The following is a 22,123-nucleotide window of genomic DNA, read 5'->3' as shown; positions in this document are numbered from 1 at the left end:
TGCAGGCCCTGGCAATGCCCAGCACCTGAGGTTGTCCCCCTGGCAGGGCTGGTGCAAGCCCTGAGGGCTGGTGAGCCTCCGAGAGCACCACACTGGATCCATCCTGTGGGAATGGCACATGATACCCAGTGCTGAGGGGCTCCCCCGCACCCCTTTGCTGTTGTCCCCAGCCCCAGGGCAGGGCCACCAGTGCACAAGGACAGGGATGGGACTGGGACCATGGTGACCTGGCCAGGTCCCAGCATTGCTGCCCTGCCTGACCCACAGCAAAAGGGCAGTGCCAGGAGCGGTGGTTGGCCTGGGGAGGAAGGATAAGCACGTGTCCCCTGCTGAGGACAGCCCAAGGGACAAGCTGGGTCTGGAGGGTGCCCTGTTACCACCTCATGCTGAATCACCCAGGGCTTGAAGGTGGGGAATGAGCAGCAGCAGGGATGGGGTGAGCATTGAGGTGCACACCTGCCCACAGCAGCACTGAGGGTGCCAGAGGTGCCTGTGCACATGGTCATGGCCAGGCCACCTGGCGTGTGTGTGGCTGGGGACTGCCCCGGGTGTGGGATGGATTTGGTGCCCGTGCAGGCAGGGCCCCAGCTCTGGTTCACAGGGCAAAGGTGAAGCTGTTTAGCACCGTAAACACTCGCAGCAGAGCAGCACAGGGCAGGTGGGGCTGGGCAGAGGCTGTCGAGCTCGTGACAACTATTTATGGTTTCTCGGCTGAGGACACCCAGGTGCACCCCAGCCCTGGCCTGGGCTGACGTCACTGGCCGGGGGAGGATGAGGACCATCCAGTCCGCGGCCGGGAGCGAAGTTCATGGTGATGTGTGGCTCCAGCTGCGTGCTGCCCGGCAGGTAGGCACGGCCCGGTGCCAGGCTGTGTGTGGCCAGGGCAGGGCCACATCCCCAGGCTGGCCACGCCGGGCACTCACACATTTGGCCAGAACACAGGATGCAGCCAGCCCTGCTGTGAAGGATGGGCACTGCCACAGGGCCATGTGGAGTCTTCTGCTGCACAGCAGGTCCAGGCACACCCCGTGCCCAGGGCCAGACCTGCCACTGTGGCTCTGGAACACCCAGGGACACCCAAACCTCAGCACTGGGGTCCTAGCAAGGGCTCCTCACTGTCTTTACGGGCAGCAGGGCTTGGGGACCCCCCAGACCAGCACCCCAGGAGTCTCCTGATTGCTGCTGGCTGCCTCCAGCATGCTACCCTGCTGCCTGCCAGAGGGCATGGAGCAGAGCAGGGCTGGGTGGCCGGTCCCTGTCAAGCTGGCAGCAGTGCCAAACACATGACAGGAAGTGGTGCCAAGGTCGAGGCGAGTGGCAGGAGGGATTCGACAAGCAGATCTGGCTGTGCCATGCTGTGCCAGGGTGGCTGACCCAAGCCCCAGCTCCCCCACCATGCACTGGCCAACAGGGCCTTGCTGGGCTACCCAGCCCAGCTGGCCACATGCCATTGCCACAGCCACGTGCAGGGACAGGGGCTGTAGCCAGGCCCCAAGACCCTGTGTTGGGGTGACACAACCCTCAGCAGCGTTGGGTGAGGCCACCCTAGCCACACCACGGCCACCCAGCCCGGGGCGCAGAGCAACACCCCGAGGCCGTGGGGGACGGGGTCCAGGGCAGGGTCCCCGGCCCCACACTGGGCCAGGCCCGCGGGAGCGCAGGGGGGACGCGGGGGGCCCGGTGCCTTCCGGGAGCGCTCAGGACTCGTCTGACGGGTTTGCCGGCTCTTCCCGCACGCAGACAAGCCTGGGCCGGCGGGACGCCGAGCCACCGCCCTGCTGCTGCCGGGCTGGAGAGAGAGTGGCTGCACCACCATGACGGCTGGGGGGGATCTCCCAACTCAGGCCAGTCACTACCCACTGGGATGGGGGCTGCAGCCCCCCCGGTCCCACACTGCCTCGTGGGGAGAGTGGCTGCCCCCCACCTTCGGGCATTGTCACCCTCCAGCCTGCGGGATGCAGGATCAGGACCCGCACAGCTGCTCCCCTGCACCCACGGGTCTGTGGGGTGCTGGCCATGGGGCTGGGGGCACCCTCCTGCTCCGCAGTGACACCTTTCAGATGTAACTCAATCCACAGTGGGTCCCTGGGCACAGCCCACTCCCCTCTGGCTTTACCAAGGGCAGACTGGGGGGAGCTGAGGGCTTCCCCCCCATCCTGCTGGAGCTGCTGCACAGACAGGCATGTTGCCAGGTCCCCCCGACACCGGCAGGAGCTGGCAGGAGCTGGCATGCCCAGCAGAGCCAGACGCGCCAGTGGGGGCAATGCAGGGATTCCCACAGCGCCCCGGGGCACACTGGGGTGATGGCCCACAGCCGGGGGCCAGCTGGTGAGGAGGGAGAGGAGGGTGAGGAAGGCAATGACGGTGGGAAGGATGGTGAGAATGGCTCCCCTATGCATGCTCCTGCCCAGGCTGCTGCAGCCACCACCTCCCAGGGACCCTGGGGACATGCAACGAGGGTCCTGCCCACAGCCCTGCACCACCCTTACCTGCAGGCACTGGTCCCTGCCGCGCCGTCCTGAGTGCACCACCACGTCCCTGCTGGGTGCTCTGTGCTGGTGCCTGGGGTCAACAGGGAGTAGAGCTGGTGGGGAACATCCTGCACCCCCCCGATGGCCCTCCCTGCCAGCAGCAGCAAGCCCATGGTTGCAGCTGTTGTGCTCGAGGAGGTGGGCAGCACAGGGAAGGTCGGCACCAGGCACTTGCCACCCTCACCAGAGCCCACTGCACCGGAGAGCTGGGCTGGCCGACAGCCAACTGGGACCGCTGCACGTCACTGTGACAGGGGCTGGTGTTTTTTTTATCCTTTTATTGTTTTTTTTGGTTTTTTTTTTATAGACTAAGAGCAGAATATGAAAATCACCAGCCAAAGCACTTGAAAAAAAGGTTGAGTTTGTTTTTTGTTTTGTTTTGTTTTGTTTTCCCCAAAAAGTGTCTGTGCGTTTGCATAGGTCGGGTCTTCACAGAAGACGAGGAAAATCCAACACGTTTGACTATGTACAAGCCAGCCCGGGGCTGGTGCCGCTGCCTATGGTACAGTATAGATATTTCTATATAGTCGCTCTCTGTACAGTATGTATAGATCTCTAGATGGGTATGTACAGGCTGCCGGCCCTGGGGGGTCCCTGCCCTCACCAGGCTCTCCAGTCCAGTGCTGCCCCCCAGCCCCAGGGTGGGACTCGGGCAGGATGGTGTCAGCTGAGCCGCGTCCCCGCAAAGGTGGCTGCAGCCATCAGTGGGTCCCAGCCAGGATGAGGCGGCTCTCTGGGCAGGGGAGCGGTGATGTGAAGGGGCTGGGTGGTCCCATGGTGGGTCCCTGCCGGCTCTCATGTTGGGGGGCAGGTCAGAGGGTCCCCCCGCCGGCACCAGGAGCTAGGAGGCCAGCAGTGTCATGAGGAAGAGCGCTGCAGCCACAGCCAAGGGCAAGTGTTCCCGCTTGGGGCTGGTGCCACTGATGCTCTTCTCCAGCTTGGGCATCTCTGGGTTGAAGTTTTCTGGGGGGGAGAATAAGAGGGTGAGGGGTCAGCGGGGAGACCCTGAACCCCCCACCCCATGGCTGGGGCAGCCCCATGGGCGGCGGCGGGGGAGACGCGGCGCTTTGGGGCCGGGGGGGCTCTGCCTGACTCACCCAGGTCCTCGATCTTCACCTCGGGCCGCAGGGTGAACTGGGGCAGGGTGGGCACCAGCTTCTCCCCGGAGTGCGATGCTGCAAGAGGGGGAGAGAGGGGACGGGGTCACTCTCCCTGGCTGCCTTGTGCTGCACCCCCCTGGGAGGGATGGGGAACCCTGGATGGAGGGGGGAACTGGGAGGGACAAGGGAACTGGGAGGGATGGGGCACCTTGGAGCGATGGGGGACCCCAGAGGAACAGGATACCCGCCGGAGACCACGCCGCCCCCCGCTCGCCCACAGCTGCTTGGGGGAACTGGGGGTACTTACTGGAGGTGCAGCACACGAACACCTTCATCTTGAGGCAGGCCCGGCGGTGGTTGTGTGTCGGCGTGGCTGCAAGGGAAAAGTGGGCTGAGTGGGCTCCTGAGAGGGTGACCCCAGTCCCAGGCACCCAGAGGCTCGGTGGCCCCTGGGTATGCTGAGATCTGGCCCTGCCTAGAGCTGCGCTTTGGAATGGGGGACGCAGCAGCAGCCCCGTCCTGCACCCGGAACCCTGATCCTGAATCAGCACCCCAATCCTATATCAGCACCCCCCCAGCACCCTAATCCTGTATCAACACCCCTGAACCCTGATCCTGCATTCCTGTCTTTTCCCACCATCCTCCTCCATGCCCCCATCTTCCCCTATGCCCCCACCTCAACCCTGCATCACAACCCCCTCTCTGTGCCCCCAACCCTCCCCACCCCAACTTTCCATCCCCTACCCCCGAGGTCAGGGTGCCCACTTCTGAGGGGAGGCTGCAGCCACCCAGCTGGGAGGGTGCAGGGGGACCCAGCCGGGGCTGAGTGGTGATCCCTGCCGGGTGCCCCACGTACAGATGTAGTAGTACTCCTGCCCAGCGCGGAATTCGTAGCCCAGCGAGAAGGCGCTGTAGCGCTGGAACTTCTCCGAGAACTTGATGGGGCTGTGGGGCGCGTGGGGCCGGTTGCACTCCCAGCGCTTGAAGCCCTGGCTGGTGTTGCAGGTGCGGTAGCCCTCTGCGTTCACCATGTAGAGCACGTACTGCTCCAGCCGGTGCTCCGGCACTGAGGCATTGTAGTGTGGGCAGTAGATGTCCAGGTAGTCGTTGACGTTCACCTGCACCGTGTAGCCCTCTCGCCGCAGGCTGCAAGGGAAAGGGGGGAGATGGAGGGGTCAGGGACACCCCCTGCACCTTTCCAAACACTAACTCCCTGCTCAAAAGAGTCCTGGACAGTGGAGAATGGACAGTTCACAGAGCAAGGACCCTGGGGGGACAGCAGTATCCCCCTGCTCAACCTCCATCTGGAGCCCCCCAGCATGCCAGGACCTTCTCTTCTCCAGGCTGAACAACCCCAACTCAGCAAGTTCAGAGGAGGCCATGGAGATGATGTGAGGCCTGGAGCACTCCTGCTCTAGAGACAGGCTGAGTTGGGGGTGTCCAGTCTGGAGAGGAGAAGGCTCCAGGGAGATCTTAGAGCACCTTCCAGTCCCTGAATGGGCTGCAGGAAAGCTGAGGAGGGACTTTGGACAAGGGTCCAGAGGGATGGGAAGAAGGGGAAGGGTTTTAAACTGAAAGAGGGGAGATTGAGGTGAGATTTTAGGAATAAATTATTGGCTGTGAGGGTGGTGAGACACTGGCCCAGGCTGCCCAGAGAAGATGTGGCTGCTCCATCCCTGGAAGTGTCCAAGACCAGGTTTGATGGGGCTTGTAGCAACCTGGTCTAGTGGCAGCTGTCCCTGCCCATGGCAGGGGGGTGGGACTGGAGGATCTTTAAGGTCCCTTCCAAAACCAGACCATTCCATGATTCTGTGACTCTGACCCTGGCACAACCTCGGCCCCACAGACCTACAGTGAAATGTTGTTGTCTTGGTGATGGGATGGGAGGGACGCTGTCACAGATGGGTGCTGCGGGTGCCACATGTCCAGGCGGGATGCCTACAGGTGCACAAACAGCACTGCTGGGTCCTGCTGGGAATGTGCCAGTGGCTTCAAGGAGGGGCAGACAGACACAGCCAAAGGATCCCAAAGGCACCAGAGACCTTGTGGGATGCACCCTCTGGTCTTCCTCGTTCAGCCCTGGCATCTCAGCAGCTCTGGCAGCCTGGAGCCGGCCCACCATGGTTCCCACCACGGCCCCGGCCTCGCCACGCGCCATGGCTCAGGGAGAGGATTTCTCACCCTGCTCTGGCTAATCCCGTTAGTTCGTTAATGCTGTAAAGGGTGGCCCTGGGGGAGCCTCATTTACATTGATTAGGAGCGGCAATCCCCTCAGATCCACTCGGGAGAGGCTCCGCTGGCTCCTAATCCGTGCCCGATGGAAATCCCGGCCGCTGTAATCCTCGCCGCCGCGCTGACCCGCTGCTCCTGCCAATTAATGAGGAGCCGGCGCAGCGAGGCGCTGGCTCTGTACCGAGCTGCTGTGGCGGCACCAAACCTCAGCCAGGACTTGCTCCAACTCACAGCTCAGCAGCGGTGACCCCCACACCGTGCAGGCATGACCCTGCACCCTGCTGTGTTGGGGGGAGTCCCCTCACCCGGCTCCTTTGGGACGTGACCGCAGCATTTGGCACTTGTGGCTGCAGTGAGGTGCATCGCCCAGCTTGGCGCCCCTTTCCCCTCCTGTCAGGGCAAACCGAGGTCCACAGGACCCTGGCCCAGCACTCAGGGTCCCCTCACCCCACAGTGGGTCCCACTGCTCCCTCCCAGAGCCAGCTTCCAGAGCCCCCCCAACAGGGCTGCCCACCTTGCACAACTGCCCCAGGTGTGGTTTGGGAAGCCCAGGCAGCACCTTGTCACAAAGCACCCTAGAAGGAACGAAATGGGGACCTGGTGTCTGCCAGCAAAGGGGGACTCAAGGAGCCCTGCGGGGGCTGCCGCCAGCACCAGGGCCATGGGGGGCTGAATTGGGTCTCAACACCTGTGGGGCAGCCCCACGCGGCACCTCCCTCACGGCGCAGCCGCTATTCCCTGGACCAGCCCGGCACTCACCGGGCAACTCAAGGTGCTGAGGCAGCCACCCTTGCTCCACAGGGTGCCGGGACCTTTCATCTTTCCCCTTTGATGTGGTGGGAAGGGGAGAGAGAAAAAGGCTTGTTATTAAAGAAATGGCCCCGAGGAGAAAATTGCAATTAACTCCACATGGGACGCAGGGCTGGGACACCAGCTTACCCTGAGCTGACTGCCCCACACCGGAGCAGGCGCTGCAGCTGGTGCTCAGTGCAGCCAGGCTGGGGCTGCACCTGGGGAGTGAGTGATGCAGGAACCATGTTCCCCGTGTCCCTGCCCCAAACTCCGAGTCTCCTGCTGTGCTAGGGAACTCCCCCTTCCTCTGTAGCACCCAGGGCTAAGGCACAGGCACCCCCTTGGGACTTGTGTTGGGGGCTCATTAAGAAGTGTGGCTTCTGGTAAACACCTCACTAACGAGTGATGCCCCATGGGGCACCAAGGTCCCCGTTGGGCTGGGACACACCAACACTGCAATGCTGGTGATCCCAGAAGGTGAGTCCCACAGATATCACTGGCTGCCAGCATGTGTCACGAGCTTGCAGGCATTGGAGCAACCCTACTAGACTGGAGACCAGTCTGAAACAGGCAGGGCCACCATGGCCCTGGGCACATCCATGGGGCTCCGGGAGCAGCCTCAGCCACAATGCTGCATCCCCATCATGCTCAGTTCCTGCACTGGGATCCCAGTCCTGTGGGTGCAGAGCAGCCCCCACCAGATATCCCCAAATCCCAGCAGCCCCAATGCCAAGGCCCAGGCACCCTGAGCTCTGCCTGCAGCACCATCCTGCCCAGCCCCAGCAGCAGGAAGATGGGCGCAGACACTGGGTACAAGGGTCTTGGCCACCTACCTCCCCCCAAGGTAGTGACTGCCTGGTCCCTACCAGCCCCTGCAGCTGTTGGGAAGCCCCAGGGACAGGTGACCTGGGTCAGGACAGACCCCTGGCCACTGTCGTGCACCATGCCAGGGGGGGCACAACAGGCTCTGGCAGTGCCCGAAGGGTTAAGCGCAGGAATGGAATGGGCAGCATCACTTCTGCACGACTGCATTTTTAGAGCAGGGCTTTGGAAGGCAGTGGTACCTCCCGGCAGCCTGTCGGCACTGGGCAAATGGATGTCCCCTGGCAGAACCTGGATGTGCCCTGGCAGAACCATCCCAAGCACAGCCCGAGCTCGGTGTGCACCAGCCCCGCACCGGCGGGACCCCAGCTACCCGGCAAGTGGCAGCACCGGTGTGAGCCAGGCGGCTGCCCCACTCCCATCTGCTGCCATAGACGACGGATCCGGGCTGGGCACTGCACGCTTGCTCGGACTCTGCTCGGCAGCGCCTGGTGCACTGCAGCACGCCCAGCCCCGACAGCAGCAGCACAGGGGGGACCAGGCCCCTGCCCGGACCCCCGAGCTGCGCAGCTCATCCCTGCTGGGCTCAGCACCCCTTGCTAGCGGTGGCAGCGGTGAGGATAGCGGCAATGCAGGGTGTCCCCCAATGTGGGTGATGGCATGGTGCCCCCAGCACTGGAGGCCAGGCCAGACCCCCTCCCCCAGCCCAGCTGGACCCTTCTTTGTTTGGCTCCAGCAGCTTCACCCTTTCGACACAGCCAGGGCCCATCGATCAGCCGGGGAACAAATAAGTGCCATCGATTTACACGGTCCCCTTCCAGTCACCCCGCACAACAGCCAGAGGTGAAGGCACGTCGATGGCCGCCCCCATCCATCCCGATGGGCAGAGGGACAGACAGAATGCCCAGCCGTGCCCACCGCCAGGGAGGGGTCGGCTCAGTGTGGCGCCCCGATCCTGTCAGTCGCCCCAGGCAGGCAGCACTGCACAGCCCCGGTGCCCAGACAGCCACGCACACACGCAGCGGCACGGCAGACAGCACCCGCACCGCGGCCCACGCACAGGGGTGGCAGGACAGCACGGCAGGGCCCCCCCCCTCGCGTCCTGCCCTCACTCTCGCCTGGCGCAGCCGCGAGGTGTCAGCGTGAGGCATCGCCAGCACATGGCGTCCCCGGAGCCACCTCCCTGATGGGGGGGATCGGGGCTCCTGGGGAGACAGGGGATGCTCTCTGAGGACATGGCGGTGAAGGGACCATGGGGCGCAACCCCCCCCCCCCCCCCCCCCGAGCACCTCGGGACACCCAGCACCGCCCCACAGGTGCCCTCCACACACCCCCTCGTCCTGATCTGCGGCCATGCAATCCCTTTAATCCCCGCTAAAGCTGGTACCTCCCTGCTTTGCTAACAAGATCAATGAGTTTTCTAATTGGGCTTTAATTAAAGCATCAATCTGCAACCAGTGACTCAATTACCAGCCTGGGCAGGAGCAGGTGGCCCTGGCCCTGCTGCACCCAAGGGCAGCCCCCACACCCCAGTGCCATGGCCCCTTCTCCCAGGGGAACCCAGGCTGTGCTGATAAGGCTTGGTGCCACCAGTGTGGCAATTCTGAGGGCACAGCACCCTCTGTCCCCAGGCCCCAGCACCCACCAGCACCCCTGATGGCATCCATGGGCAGCTGGGGGCTCTGCATCCCACAGGGACCAGGCTAGGGGGCACATCTGTGGGGCGGGGGGTGGCAGAGTTCCTCAGCCCACCCAGAGACATGAGGGGCTGGGTAATTAACCACTGAGAGGTAATCAACACCTTCCCCAACTCCAGCCCCACAGTGTGACACACCCCACAGCAAGGTGGAGAATTGCCTCACTTGGGAACAACTGCCCTGCGCCCCACAACGCCTCCTGGTGGATGCCCTGGGATGAGGGCAAGGGTGTTCCTCCTGCCAGCACTGTCACCAGCCCCAAGCGTGCCAGTAGACGCTATGGAAGGACCTGCCTGGGCACAGCCCTGGTATTGGAGTCAAGCAGCTGCCAAGGACACAGGAGTCCTGGTCCCCCCAGCCCCCTCAGCTCAGAGCAGGGATGCGGCTCCTCTCCTCTGGGAGAGGCAGCTCCACACTGGGGCTGTCCAGAGCTCCAGCTCCTGCCGTCTGGAACACCAAGGCAGCTGGATAAAAGCTGCCTTGAAGATGTGAGCGTGGCAGCAGCACTGGGGGGGTGAGGGGGTGCATGCAATGCTGGGCCCTCCCTGGGTGCAGGTGGGTTCCCACCCACCTGCCTGGGCCCCAGTGCCCTGTGTACCCCCGTCCCACAGCCACCCCCTCATGGCACCAGGTGCACTGAGGCCTCAGCCACCAGCACCCTCAGTCCCCACGCAGGAGCCAGGGGCTCACCCAATTGCCGGCTTGGAGGGGCTGTAGCAGGATTTGGGGGAGTTTGGCTATGCCTGTACCCATGCACAGGGACAAATCACTTTCTCCATCTTGACATCCAGTACACCCAGCAGGGAGGTGCCATCCCACACATCAGGGCCTGGCTTGGCTGGGGACACCCCTGGGGAGCCCCCAGTCTGGGGGGTGCACCCCAGGGATGCAACACTCCCCCAGTGCCAGTGCTGAGTGGGATGTGGCCGACTCACACCTTTGTTCTGTGCCACCACGCCTGTTCCCAGCAGGACTTGGGAGTGGAGGCCAAGGATCACCCTGTGCCCCTGGGGCTTGCTGGCTGCCACCTGCAGAGACAGACAGACAGGAAATGCAGCCAGACCCACAACCTGGCAGGGGGGGAGCAGGTAATCACTGCCCCTAACCTCAGATCCCGCCTTCACACCTCCCCTAGGCCTTGCCCTTAGCCCCCCTGAACCCTGCCTGCCCCGTGGCCCTCCCAGCCCCCTGGCACCACCAGCCCTCGGCTGTGGTGGCCACAGGACCAGAGGAGCACAGCCATGTGCCCAAGGGGGCTGAGCCACTGCCAGGCTCCCAGGGGCTGTGGGTGGGCTCTGTGGTGCTGCCCTCGCCCAGGGAAGCTGCAAGGATGCCCGTGGCAACGCGGCAGGAGATGTAATAAATTTCTGGGGTGCCTGGCGCAGCCCCCGAGGGGGGGCCTTCAGCTGAGCCTGCCGACACTCCCCCCACTCTCCTGAGAGCCCTGCAGGGCCGCGCTGGGCTTGTTTATTGCTCTGCTTGCAGCGGGGTTGCTGGGATTCGCAGGCTGCAGCCCAGGGAGCCTAATTCCCCCCATAATTTATCTAATCCAGACACTTTGCCGCGCGGCTGTAATTGCGGCCGAGCTGCCGCACTGCCTAACAATAAATATCCGTGCTTCGGAGTCCCTGGGACACGTCTCTGCCGCAGCCGCCCCCTCCCCACTGCGCCGCCTGTGCCCGGGGCCGGACGCTGGCGGCCGCACCAGAGACGCGTGCGCAGCAGGTGCAGGGGGTGGCTGCGACGCCCCCAGGTTGGCACCCGGCACCCCCTCCACACCAGCCCTCGGGTCACAGCACTGGCTGCAGGCCACCGGGTGGGGAGATATGGCCCATCAGCGGGGCGAGGGTAAGGGTCCAGGAGGGTCCCTCCCCCCGAGGTGTCGGCAATGTCATGATGCAGGGACAAGGCTAGCAAGGTCTAGCTGGGGGTCCACAGCACAGGGGGACGCCCGAGCTCAGCGCCTCGCCATTGTGCTGCGCCTCGGCATGTCGCGCTCACGCACGATTTATGGGGCCCGGGCTTCCGCCTGGCAACACAATTGCAATGGGAGGGGACAGAGCTGCTGGAGGACGCCCCCTCCCCACACAAAGGGGCACAGGGTGGGGGGAGCCCGGGAGAGCCCCGACACCGATGGGAACCAGGGATGCTCCGGCTGGGCGGGCACCCTCACCACACCCCTGAGTGTTGGCGAGGGAAGGGGAGATGGGCGATGGCAGCAGACTGAGGGCCCCCATTCCCGTGGTAGGGTCCAGGGACCCCATAAACCTGCAAGCTCCCTGGTCTCAGAAAGGAGCCCAGCCTGGCTGTGCCTGACACCACCCCAAAGCCTGCGCGATATGCGGGCCCCCCTGGCGCGGCCGTGCCAGCCCCAAAGGGGGATGCTGTGCACCCCGTGCAGCCCCTGGGTGGACAAGGGCAGGGCGCAGCCCCCCTCCGGTGCGTGAGGGAGGTGCGGCAGGTCCGTGGCCGCCGACCACCCGGGCTCTGGCGTCTCTGCTCCCGCGACGTCAATTCCTACAGCTCTGCTTGCAAACCCCCATCGGTCCCGCAAGCCCCCCGGGAGCACTCGGCCCCTCTTCCAGGGATGGCACCACTGCCCGCCGAAGCAGGGGGCGGGGGGTGGGCACCCGTCGGGCCCCCCTCCCCGCCGCCGCGCCGCCGGTGTCGCTCCCGCGCCCAGACGGACGGAGGGAGGGTTCGGCGGCGGAGACGGCGCAGCGAGACCTCCTCCCTGACGCGCCGCACTGGGGGAGCCTGGCCGTGCCCTTCCCGCGGCTCCCCGGTGCCCGCCTCGGGGCGGGTCAGCGTCGTCGGGGAGGGATGGGCTCGGCCCCCAGTGCCACCGACCCACCCGCGCCCCCACCGCGATACGCCGAGCTCCGACCCCGCCTGTGCCCGCACCCCGCCAGTCAGCGCGTCCCCGGGGCCCCGACGCCGCAGGTGGGGTCGGACCGGCCGCCCCCTGCTCCCCGGAGCAGCCCCTGCCTCCGCGGGCAGGTTGCGGGGTGCGGGGCCGGGAGGGGCAGCGCACTGGCACCGGGGTGCCCGCAGTCCCGCCGCGCGCGGCCCCGACCCGGTGTCGCCCCCATCCCCCCCACTGTAGCCTTGCACACACCCCCCCACCCCCAGCCGCCGCCGCCGCGCGCATCCTTCAGCGCGATCCCCGGCGCGCCCCCGCCGCGTCCTTCCCGGCGACGCCCCCCGCCCCGCCTGGCCCCGGGGACACCCCCCTCCGTCTCCCGGTGCCGGTACCGGCGGTCCCCCCGCCCTCCCCGCCCTGCACTCACTGCAGGTTGGAGCTGTTCCAGTGCACGGCGTGCCGGTTGCCCAGGGCCCCCGGTGGCCCTCGGCCCGGCAGCAGCAGCAGCGGGAGCAGGGGCAGGAGCGCGGGCAGCCGAGCAGCCATCCTGCCGCCGCCGCGGATCCTGCCGCGATCCCGGGGAACGGAGAACCGAGCCGGAGCCGCCCGCGCCCCGCGCCCCCGGCGCTCAGCTCCGCCCCGCGCGCTCCCGCCGTCGCCGCGCCCCCGCGCGCGCGCCCGCCGCCGCCCCGGGCCCGCCTGCACCGGCAGGAGCAGCGATACTGGCAGCGGCACCGGGCAGCAGGACTCGCGGGTGGGGGCCCAGAGGCCGGGTCCCACCTGGATCAAGTGCCACTGGGCTTGAGGTCTCACCGGGATCCCCGTAGGTGGGGGCAATGGGACCAGGTCCCACTGACATTTGGGGTCTCACCGGGACCCCCGTGGGTGGGGGCACCAGCTTGGGATCCCACTGATATTAGGGTCTCGCCGGGACCCCTGTGGATGGGATAATCGGGGCCGAGTCCCACTGACACTGGGGTCTCCCTGAGTAGGAGTGCTGGGGCTTGTGGCACCAGCCCCTGGGGGTCTCTGTGACCTGCAGAGCCATGGGTGGGGGCTCAGGGCCCCCGAGGGTCCTCACAGTGCGGGTGCCAGCACCATGGGGGTCACGTGTGTTTGCAGAGGAGTTTGGCTGCCCTGGGGATACAGGAGGGTGGGCACCCAGCCCCTCGCCACTGGCACAGTGGCCAGCATGTCAGGGCAGCCTGGGTGTTGGCAGCAGAACAAAGCCCCAGTGCCAAACTCTCCTGCCCATCCCATCCTGCCCCAGGAGCCTGCTGCTGAGCACCCACCCACGGGGACAGTCCCCTGCTTGTCCCTCCTCCCTGCCTGGTGTCCCTCGAAGGGTCCGTGGGGCAGAGGTGTCCAGGGACCATGTCCAGGGGCCACCGTGGGGCTGGTGGGAAGGAACTGAGCTGGGTGCCAGCTCCAGCCACCCCTCCTTGGCAAATCCCTGTTGAGTTGCCATGCAGCTCCGCCCGGTGTTCCCCTGTGCCAGGTGTTCCACGCCCCAGCACGCGTGTGCGCACACGAGCACGCGGCTTCACCGGCAGCTCCATGCAGGAGCGCAGCCAAGCGCGCACTTGGCACCGGCCCGACGGCCCCTGCTCCAGCAGTGCCGAATTCACACACTGCCCGAAGATTTGGCAGCCCAGGGAGCTGGTGAACGAAACCAGGAGGCTACCGAAACCACGGCTAGGCTTGCTGAGCCGGCCCTGGCTGCTCCTGCTGGGAACCATCTCCCTGGAACGGAGAGTGTGACCAGGGCTGAATGCTGTGTCCCTACATCCTGGTGTCCCCACCACCCCAGCACAGTGGCTCCCAGGCTGGTGACCACAGTGCAGTCCCAGGCTAAGGGCATCTGCTGCCCAATGCCAAAGTTACAAGGGATTCCCAGCTCCCCAGAGCTCCCCCCTCAGACCCATTCCCCTCTCAGGGCCCCTTTTCAAGGGTTCCAAACATCCCTTTGGACACCTGCATCCCAAGGATGGTGGTGGCCAGGGTCTTGCTGAGCGCCCCCCCCCATCCCACTCAGTGCCCTGGGGAGCCCAGTACGAGCAGTGCCCATGGCAGGGCTGTGCCACAATCTCACCAGTGGCACTGTGGGGGCAAGCCCCCACCAGGGTCCTGCCAGGAAGGGATGTGGGGGCAGGGGGGGCAGTGGAAGGGCCCAGAGGACCAAAAAAGCCTTTATTAATTATTCATCTGGAGAACTGAAGAAAATACAATGTGTGGAAAAGGGCTTGGTGGTGAGGGACAGGAGGGACTGCAGGGGCCAGGGCACCCAGGGACCAGGCCATGGTGGTGGCAGCAGTGGGTCCATCCCAGAGCACCCTGATGCTGGGGCATCCTGGGGGGCTGAGCTCCTCTGGCAGGGCCCGGCAGCACCGCTCTGCCGCCATGGAAACAGCAAACCCATGGCAACACACACCTCCACATGGAAACCCCCGCTCATGGCAACGCACACGGTGCCGCCAGCACCCGCCAGTGCCTGCACTCCTGAGGGGGATCCCCCCACTGTGGCACCCCAATGCTCTGCTGGGATGGAGGGACCTGGCAGCTGAATGTGTCCCCCTGAGCATCATGGTGTGCATCCACCCATGCATCGTCACTGGCACCCACTGGGCATCACCCTGGGGATAGGGGAGGGCACCCAGCCGTGGCAGCCAGCACACAGGGGGGGCTTGGTCAGGTTCTGACCACAGCAGGCTTTGGGGATGACTGGTGTCACACCAACCAGGTGGCTTCAATCTCAGGAGGACGTAAGAAGCCGCAGGCTGGGGCATGAAGCAGCCCTGGTTCCCTCCCCTATTCCATGCCACTCGTCTCCTCTACCCTGTCCCCATCACCCTGGCACCCAGCAGGTTTCTGTTCTAAAGCAGGGGGGAAGTAAAGCCCCCCACCCATCACCTGAATATCAGCCATGGTGGCCACTGTGCCCAGAGCGGGTTGGGCCCGGGGGTCCCGGCAGGACAGGGGACCCGCTCTGCCTGCCATGGTTAATATTTAACCGCGGCTTCCTGTGACAGCATGTCGCAACCGCAGAGCAGAGCCGGCATTCAATAAATCATCGCGGCGGGCTGGGAGCCTGGGGAGGGGAGCGGGGGGGGCAGCACCCAGCCAAGCGAGAGGGGGAGCCGATAAATAATTCATTAAATAAATAAACATGGCAAGTGCGCGGGGAGGAGGCAGGAGTGTAACCAAGAAAGGGCTCGGCGAACGCGGGCATGAAATATTCACCAGCCACACCTACGCGGCCCTGAATGCGCTGAGCTCAGGGCTCCCGACCTGCTGGGAGGAGCCAGGTGCCGGCACCTCTCCAACTGGACATGGCAGGAACATGCTAATGGCACCCGGAGCGGGTGGCCAGGGCCACAAGGACACGGCATCTGGGTCAGGGAGCAGGTAGCCGGCAGCGCTGGCATGTCTGCAAGGAGCCAAGTAGCTCCTGGCAACCCTTTGCTGTACAACCGAGGCACCACTGGGCAGCCCCACACCAGGGCTTGGGCCAGCACATCTGGAGCACAGTTGCCGCTTGCCTGCGGACCTATGGCCACCCTGCTTCTTGCTGTCCTTTTCCTTCTTTTATCCCCATGTCAGGCTTTAAATTTGAATGAGGGCCTCATGGATGGTTGCGCCTTGTCAGTGTCTCAGTGAGTGAGAGTGCAGGGTGCTGACCCCCCCCCCCCATGCCTGGGGAGAGGGGGGATCTCCAGCACTGGAAGCATCCTGTGGGATCTGCTGAGGCTGCATTGGAGCGATGACAGATCCATAGCAAAGATGTGGCACAGGAGAGGTGATGATGGGTGGCAGAGCCACTGGCCACCAGAACACCTCCCTGGCAAGCCACGGGTCCAGCCAAAGTGGCCTCATGTCTGGGAGAGGGGGGTGGGGGGGCTGCAGGTGAGCACCATTACACAGATAGACATGGGGGTGATTTGTTAATTAGCACCTCAGCAGCTTGAGGTAATTGATGCAGAGCTTGATGGTGCAGGATCGCAGTGGAGGGTTAATTGCCAATGCGACACTGGCCGCCAGCAGCCCCGGTCACCACCTGCAGCCCCGCTCATCACCTGCAGCCCCAGTCACCACCAGCAGCCCCGGTCCCTGCCATGGCAGGAGTGGGCAGCCATGCCAGGTGGCAGCAGCACCAAGCGGGGCTGTCAGAGGAAATCATCTTCCTCACAGAGCTGCTGAATGAAGCCGTGCATGGCTCCCGGGATGGCTCCCAGTGCTGGGGCTGCTCCCACTGCCCGGCTGAGAGGAAGCCACAGGATCCTTGCCCCGGGCACTGGTGTGCCAGAAGCCTGGCTCCACCATGTCAAGCCCTACTGGCCCCAGGGGTGTTGGCACCCAGAGGTGCCAGATGGGAGGTGACAGTGGACAGCTCCTCATGGAGCCCACGGTAGCCCAGTGACACCCTGGCATGCAGCTGTGCCACTACTAGGTGATCCTGGGTAGAACCAGGTCACCAAGCTGAGAGGCACAGACCAGCATGCAGGCAAATGCTGCCCTCATCTTAGACCACCCTGTGGCACTGTGTGTGCCAGACGTGTACCAGGGTCCTAACTGGCCCCTCTGCCACACACCATGGCCCATGTGCTGGTGGTGGGGTCTACCTGGCACGAAGCGCCTAAGTCAGCAGCTGGCACCGGGTGACTCAGCCGGCTCCTCCGGGGCCTCCTGCGTGGCAAAGCTCCCTCCCAGCCTCAAGATCTCTCCAAGATCATCTCTCGAGTCCCAGCTCTGGCATAGCCATGGCAAGGATGCACCGGCTGGTGAGTGCTGTGCCAGGATGGGGCCACCGGCCCGGGCAGGATGAGCACCAGCGCTGGTACCTGGCCCCGCTGCAGAGCAGCAGCCACAGCTCCTTGGGGAAGGAACAGGGGCATGGAGCTGGGTCTGTACCCACCGGCTCCAGGGCTCAGCTCCCCAGTAGCCTCCTCCCTGCCTGACCGAGAGCCTGAAGCTCCGCTCACCCCAGCTGTGCCACCCCAGCATCCCCTGCATGGTGATTAGCACCATCCCAGGTGGGGTCTACAGCCCACTGCCCCTGCAGCACCCATCAGAATCTGGCACTCAGCAGTGGTGGTGGAGAGCCGACTACAGGGCTTGTGGCACCTGCAGCTGGGCCATCAGGAGCTGTAATCACCCTGTGCTGAGGCCCCAGCACCACAAGAGCACCTGAGCAACTGGCAAGCACAGGGGCATTGCACCTCCCTGCCCCTCCCAAGGGACCTGCAGCCCAAACCTCCCCTCACTGGGGTGCCCTGCAATGTGTGGGCACAGGGTGGCTCCCCAGGGCTGCTGGGAGAGGAGCGAGGGGCAACGGAGCCATCAGCAGAGCATCCACAGGGACCCACCCATGGTGGCAGGTGGAACCCAGCACCCACAGTGCAAGGGTGCAGGGTGGTGGTGCTGAAGCCCCTCCAGGCCCGGTGGCAGATCTCTGCACATCCCTCTTACTGGTGTATTCAGTGATGTTCCTGTGATGGAGGGGTGACAGGGAGCATCAACATCCTGCTCCTGCCAAGCCTGGATGCCACTGCAATCAGCCTCTGTGTCTGCTGGGATCTGGAGCACTGGCAGAGGCAGAAGGGGCTACACAGGGGGTTGCCAGGGACAGGTCCATGCTGTGACCTGCCTCAGGTTGTCCCTGTGCTCCTGCCCTGATCCTGCAGGTGGTGGTTACAGGGGAACTGCAGCCTCTTTGTGCCAAATGGGAGCTGGGCACAGGGGTGTCAGAGGACATGGGCAGCATCCTGGGGATGTTCACCCAGTGACCCCACTCTGCCTTGCCCTTGGTGCCAGGCAGGAGTGAGGCAAACAAAAGAGGTAATAAATTGAGGGGGAGGCTCAGGGTGAAGTGTGCAGGCATGGGAGATTTCAGGGCCTGTGCCACTGTGGGGCAGTTCCAATAATGCTTCTGAAAGGCTGGGAAGGGAGCTGGGTGCTGGGGTGGCTGCAGCAACCTGGTGGGGACCCCATGAAAATGAAGGGTCCCTGCGCTGGCTGCAGCCACTCCAGACCTGCTGCCAGCCCGATGATGCTGCAGAGCTGGGAGCTTGTTGCCATGTGGAGGACAGACCAGGCAGTACCAGTGGCACCAGCCAGGGACAGCCTGGCACAGCTGGCGAGGCGCTGGGGGCACCCACCCCTGTACTACTGACACCCACCACCCAAGAGGGTGGTTGCATCGTCCTTGCAGCCCAGCAGTAGGTGCCTGGGTGGGGGGGTCCCATATGTGAGCGAGGTCCTCAGGCCCCCACGCCAGGTGTTGCCGATACAGTCACTAAATAATTCAGGGCATCGATCTGCCTCCTGCTGTGCCTGGTTCCGGCCGTGGTCTGGCCGTGCCACACCCCTGCCAGCGCCTGTCCCTGTCCCTGTCCCCGGGCTAGGGCCAGCAGGGACCCGGGGGCTGCCCGCAGTGCAGCCCTGTGCCCACTGAAGCCTGATACTGGCCAGGCAGCACGGGGCTCCCGGGTGGCTAATGAGGGCTTTGCCAAGGAAGCTCGCTAGCAGCCCAATCAATTACCGTGGGGAGGGAGCACAGAGGCTCTGCTGGACTCCTGGGCCAGGACTCTGGCATGAGGAGGAACCCCCTGTGCCAGCCCCACCCTGATGCAGCCCCCGGGGCTCACATCGATGCCGGGCCCCTCTGCTCCTCCCCCCTCAGCATCCTCCCAGCTGGACACATCCCATCCATCCCAGCCCTGGCACCCACTGCTGACCCCAGCAGCACCCACCCCAGGGCTGCCCCGGGGTAATGCCAGGGGATTTGCACCCCCCCTTTCCCACCCCTAGCCTCCTCCCAGCTGCAACTCCACTCTCCTCCCACCAGTGCCAGACCCGGAGCCCTGGGATAGACTGGGATGGATTTAATTCCAGTGGAGGGCAAGAGGACAGGAGACTTAAAACCTCCTGGGACAGATCCCATGCTGCTGGCTGGGGCTCCTGTGGGCCACCAACCCCATTCCAGGGGATCTGGGGACCCTGGGGGGCAGCAGAACCGGCTCTGGCACTGCAGGCTCTTAGAACCCAGCAGGTACCAGCAGCACCAGCAGAACTGGCTGGCAAGGGCAGCTCATGCCCATCCTGGCTCTGGCACAAGAGGATTATCATCCCCCAGGATGGCAGTGGGCTCTGGGGGCAGCCTTGACAAACAAATGCTGGTACCTCAGCACCCACATGGGCAGATGGGGACAGACACCCCAGAACAGCGCAGAGAGGCGAGCAGGCAGCGTCTGCCTGTGCCCGTAGCCTGGGGTGCACAAGCCTGGCAGTGCCAGGATGATCCTGTGTGCCCACATCCTGCTGCTGCTCTGTGCCCTCAGCTCCAGCCCCACAGTGGGAACTGGCCCACGGAGATGCATCTGCTCGCCCGGGATGCAAGTGGGATTCCAAGGCCCTGGCACACGTGCTGTGCCGCTGCCAGCCGGCAGTGCTGGTGCTCTCACTGCTCTGGCAGGTGTGGGTTGTGTGCCGACAGCTCAGGCCTGTCCCCTCCACAGACTTTGCTGGGGTGTTTTGCTGACAATAACTGTGACAATGCCAGGTGATCACCCTCTGGGCAAAGTGGGAGCCAGACCCAGGTGGGTGCTGGGCTCATGGCCCAGCCTCAGGGTGCCCAGGAGCCTGTGGCCAGTGCCCAGCACATCATGCCCAGTGCTGTGCTCACCCGATGCCGTGCTCCTTGAGGCTCAGTACACATGTCCCCTCGGCTCAGCGTGTCCCCTCAGCATGGCAAGCCAGTGGCCCCGTTTCCATGGTGACATGGAGCCATTTCCCATTTCCAGGATGCTCTTGGCAGCTCTCAGCTGGGGGCTGCAGCCACTGCCCTGCGCCCATGGGAGATGGGCAGGGATGGCCCCACCACACTGGGAGGGGTGTGCTCTCCCCCCTTTCAGCCCTCTGGAGGGGCTGCCTGGCCCCACATCCCACCCTGTGTATCCTGGGGCTGCCCTCAGGACAGCCATGGTGCCTGACCTCATCCTTGCCCCATAGTGATGGGTGTTAGGGCCCCTGTCCCAGGGTGGGGGAGCCCTGGCAGCATGGCTGGCTGGGGGCCCTGATGCCAGGAGCTTCCTCACATGCTGCCAGGAGCACCATGGGTCTGTGCCCTGGCTCGTTCTGGTGTCAAGGTGCACCCATGGTCCCTGTCCCAGCTGTGACCTGGGCACAGGGCTCAGCCTCCATCACCTCCCACCGTGCCACTCTGGTTCCCAAGCTGCCGGCATGGCCCATCACTTCTTTACCCTCCCTCTCCATCTCAGGGCTGCCCAGGACCATTTCCCATCATTTTCTGTTCCCAGTGGCACATTTTTCCTTCCCAATTTCTGAGGGTTTAACTCCCACCTGCTTGTAGCTGCCCCTTGGGGCACAGACCCCCTGGCTGAGGGCACTCAGGCACCCCATGCCCTTCTGCAGTGGGAGCTGAGGGGCTGGGCTGGGCTGGGGTGGGTGGCAGCAGAGAGCTTGGGAGGGGGCTGGCAGCGGGATGAGGGGCAGGGGGGGGAGATTGTGAGACAGAAGGGACAGGCTAATGGAGCCGATTCCTTTAATAGATTGAATTTCTGCCGGTGCTGGCTGTGGGGCGCGGAGCCATCAATTCGATTCAGGGGATGGGGAATCTGATTTGGAGCGGCCGCGCCATCAATTAGCTGTTATTGATGGCATTGCTCATCGGGAGCTGAGGGGATGGAAGCGGCAGCAGCTCCCGCATACCAAGCAACCCCCTCTCAAGGACAGGGCCCTGCTGCTCCCCCAGCCAGCACCCACCCTCCAGCCCCCACAGGGAACCCGCAGCTTCACCTGGGAAAGCCCTGGGGTGGTGAGATGGGCACAGACTCCCAGCAGCCCTGCATGGGGATCTCATGGGACATAGCTCCCTAAATCCATGCACACAGGTCCTGCAGAGTACAGCTCCCCTAAATCCTTGCATGGGGGTCCCAGAGAGGGTACAGCCCCCTGGAATCTCTGCATGGGGGTCCCACAGAGAACAGTCCCTCAAATTCCTGTACAGGGGTCCCACAGAGCAGAGCCCCCCACACCCCTGCATAGGGCTCCTGCAAGGCACAACCTCTGGAATCTCCACACTGGGATCCTGCAGTTCACCATCACCCCTGACAGCCCACCATGGGGGTCTATGGGGAATGCCCCCACCCAGCACCCCCACATGGGGGTCCCTCGGGTCATGGCTGCTCCCAGCATCCCCGTGAGGGACCCTTGGGTACGGGTCTGTCCCAGATGGTGTCACCCCCACCTGGGAAACTCCCACAAGGCACAGTCTTTCCAGCATCCCCCTACGGGGGGGCCCAAGGGCATGGTTCCCAATGCCCCAGGCACCACCGTGGGTTCTCCGGTGGGGCCGTGCCCCGTGGGCCCCCGTGGGTCCGGGGTGCCCGTGCAAGGACGGGGTGCAGGGTGCGGTGGGGGCAGGGCAGGCAGCGACGCAGGGGGGAGGGGAGCGACGCGGTCGATGCTTTTGCTCAGCCTCTTGCCAAGCAGTTTCTCCGAGAAGCCATAAAACCTGTCTGACGTGCCCAGCACCACTGCGGCAACGCCTGCGCGGGGAGGGGGCTGGGGGGGCCGGCTGCTGGGGGCCCTGCAGGGAGCTCAGCCTCAGCTAGGACCCCCGAGGAGGGGAGCAGGGGGGCGGCACCCATGGTGCAGGGGGCAGGAGATGCTGTAGGAGCCTTGAGCAACTGGGGAGCTGTGACCCAGCTGTGCCACCCGGGTGTCCCACTGGCTGAGGGCAAGACCCCAACTGTGGCCGCTGCAGCCCCCCTGCTTCACAGTGCACCCATATGCAGTGGGCAGATGGGCAAAGGAGTCAGGACCAGGGCCCCACAGGCAGCCCAAGGGCAGCAGAAGGATCCAGGAGCCCGGCCAGAGGCTCTGGGTGAAGGACTCCCCAACCCACTGCCCCCTTGCCCCTGGCCCATCCCAGGCGCCAGTGGCTGGCTCTGGGTCCCACTGCCAGGTGCTAATTGCAGGCAGCTCAGCTGTAATTAAAGCTCTCCCTGTGACATGAGCCAATGTCTCAATATCAAATCACTGCAATTAAACCCCCAGTCTTAAAGC

The 22,123-nt window shown here is 64.5% G+C and overlaps 1 protein-coding gene across 2 annotated transcripts; it reads right to left on the bottom strand.

The window, feature by feature from the left end:
• Positions 1-2,800: 2,800 nt before the first annotated feature.
• EFNA3 (ephrin A3) lies at positions 2,801-12,654 on the bottom strand. Of its 2 annotated transcripts, XM_051641110.1 has the most exons (5): positions 12,465-12,654; positions 4,488-4,777; positions 3,939-4,004; positions 3,629-3,706; positions 2,801-3,494 (listed from the first exon to the last, which is right to left on the bottom strand). In XM_051641110.1, the coding sequence occupies exons 1-5, from the start codon at positions 12,581-12,583 to the stop codon at positions 3,373-3,375; spliced, it is 675 nt and encodes a 224-aa protein (XP_051497070.1). In that variant the 5' UTR covers positions 12,584-12,654; the 3' UTR covers positions 2,801-3,372. The 2 variants fall into 2 exon arrangements, with proteins under 2 accessions (XP_051497070.1, XP_051497071.1); XM_051641111.1 differs by lacking the exon at positions 3,629-3,706.
• Positions 12,655-22,123: the final 9,469 nt, after the last annotated feature.

The sequence above is a fragment of the Apus apus genome, chromosome 27 (assembly GCF_020740795.1).
Source record: "Apus apus isolate bApuApu2 chromosome 27, bApuApu2.pri.cur, whole genome shotgun sequence".
Classification (NCBI taxonomy): Eukaryota; Metazoa; Chordata; class Aves; order Apodiformes; family Apodidae; genus Apus; species Apus apus.
The sequence above is the reverse complement of the archived record's forward strand: the minus strand, read 5'-3'. Positions and strand labels throughout refer to the sequence as shown.

What these genes read in the sequence shown, in the direction of transcription:
- EFNA3 (XM_051641110.1), bottom strand. Translation starts at nt 12,583, where the DNA reads ATGGCTGCTCGGCTGCCCGCGCTCCTGCCCCTGCTCCCGCTGCTGCTG. An exon ending in TGGAACAGCTCCAACCTGCA is followed by an intron (nt 4,778 to 12,464) that starts GTGAGTGCAGGG and finishes TTTCCCTTGCAG; the next exon opens with CCTGCGGCGAGAGGGCTACA. An exon ending in GGTGAAGATCGAGGACCTGG is followed by an intron (nt 3,495 to 3,628) that starts GTGAGTCAGGCA and finishes TCTCCCCCCCAG; the next exon opens with AAAACTTCAACCCAGAGATG.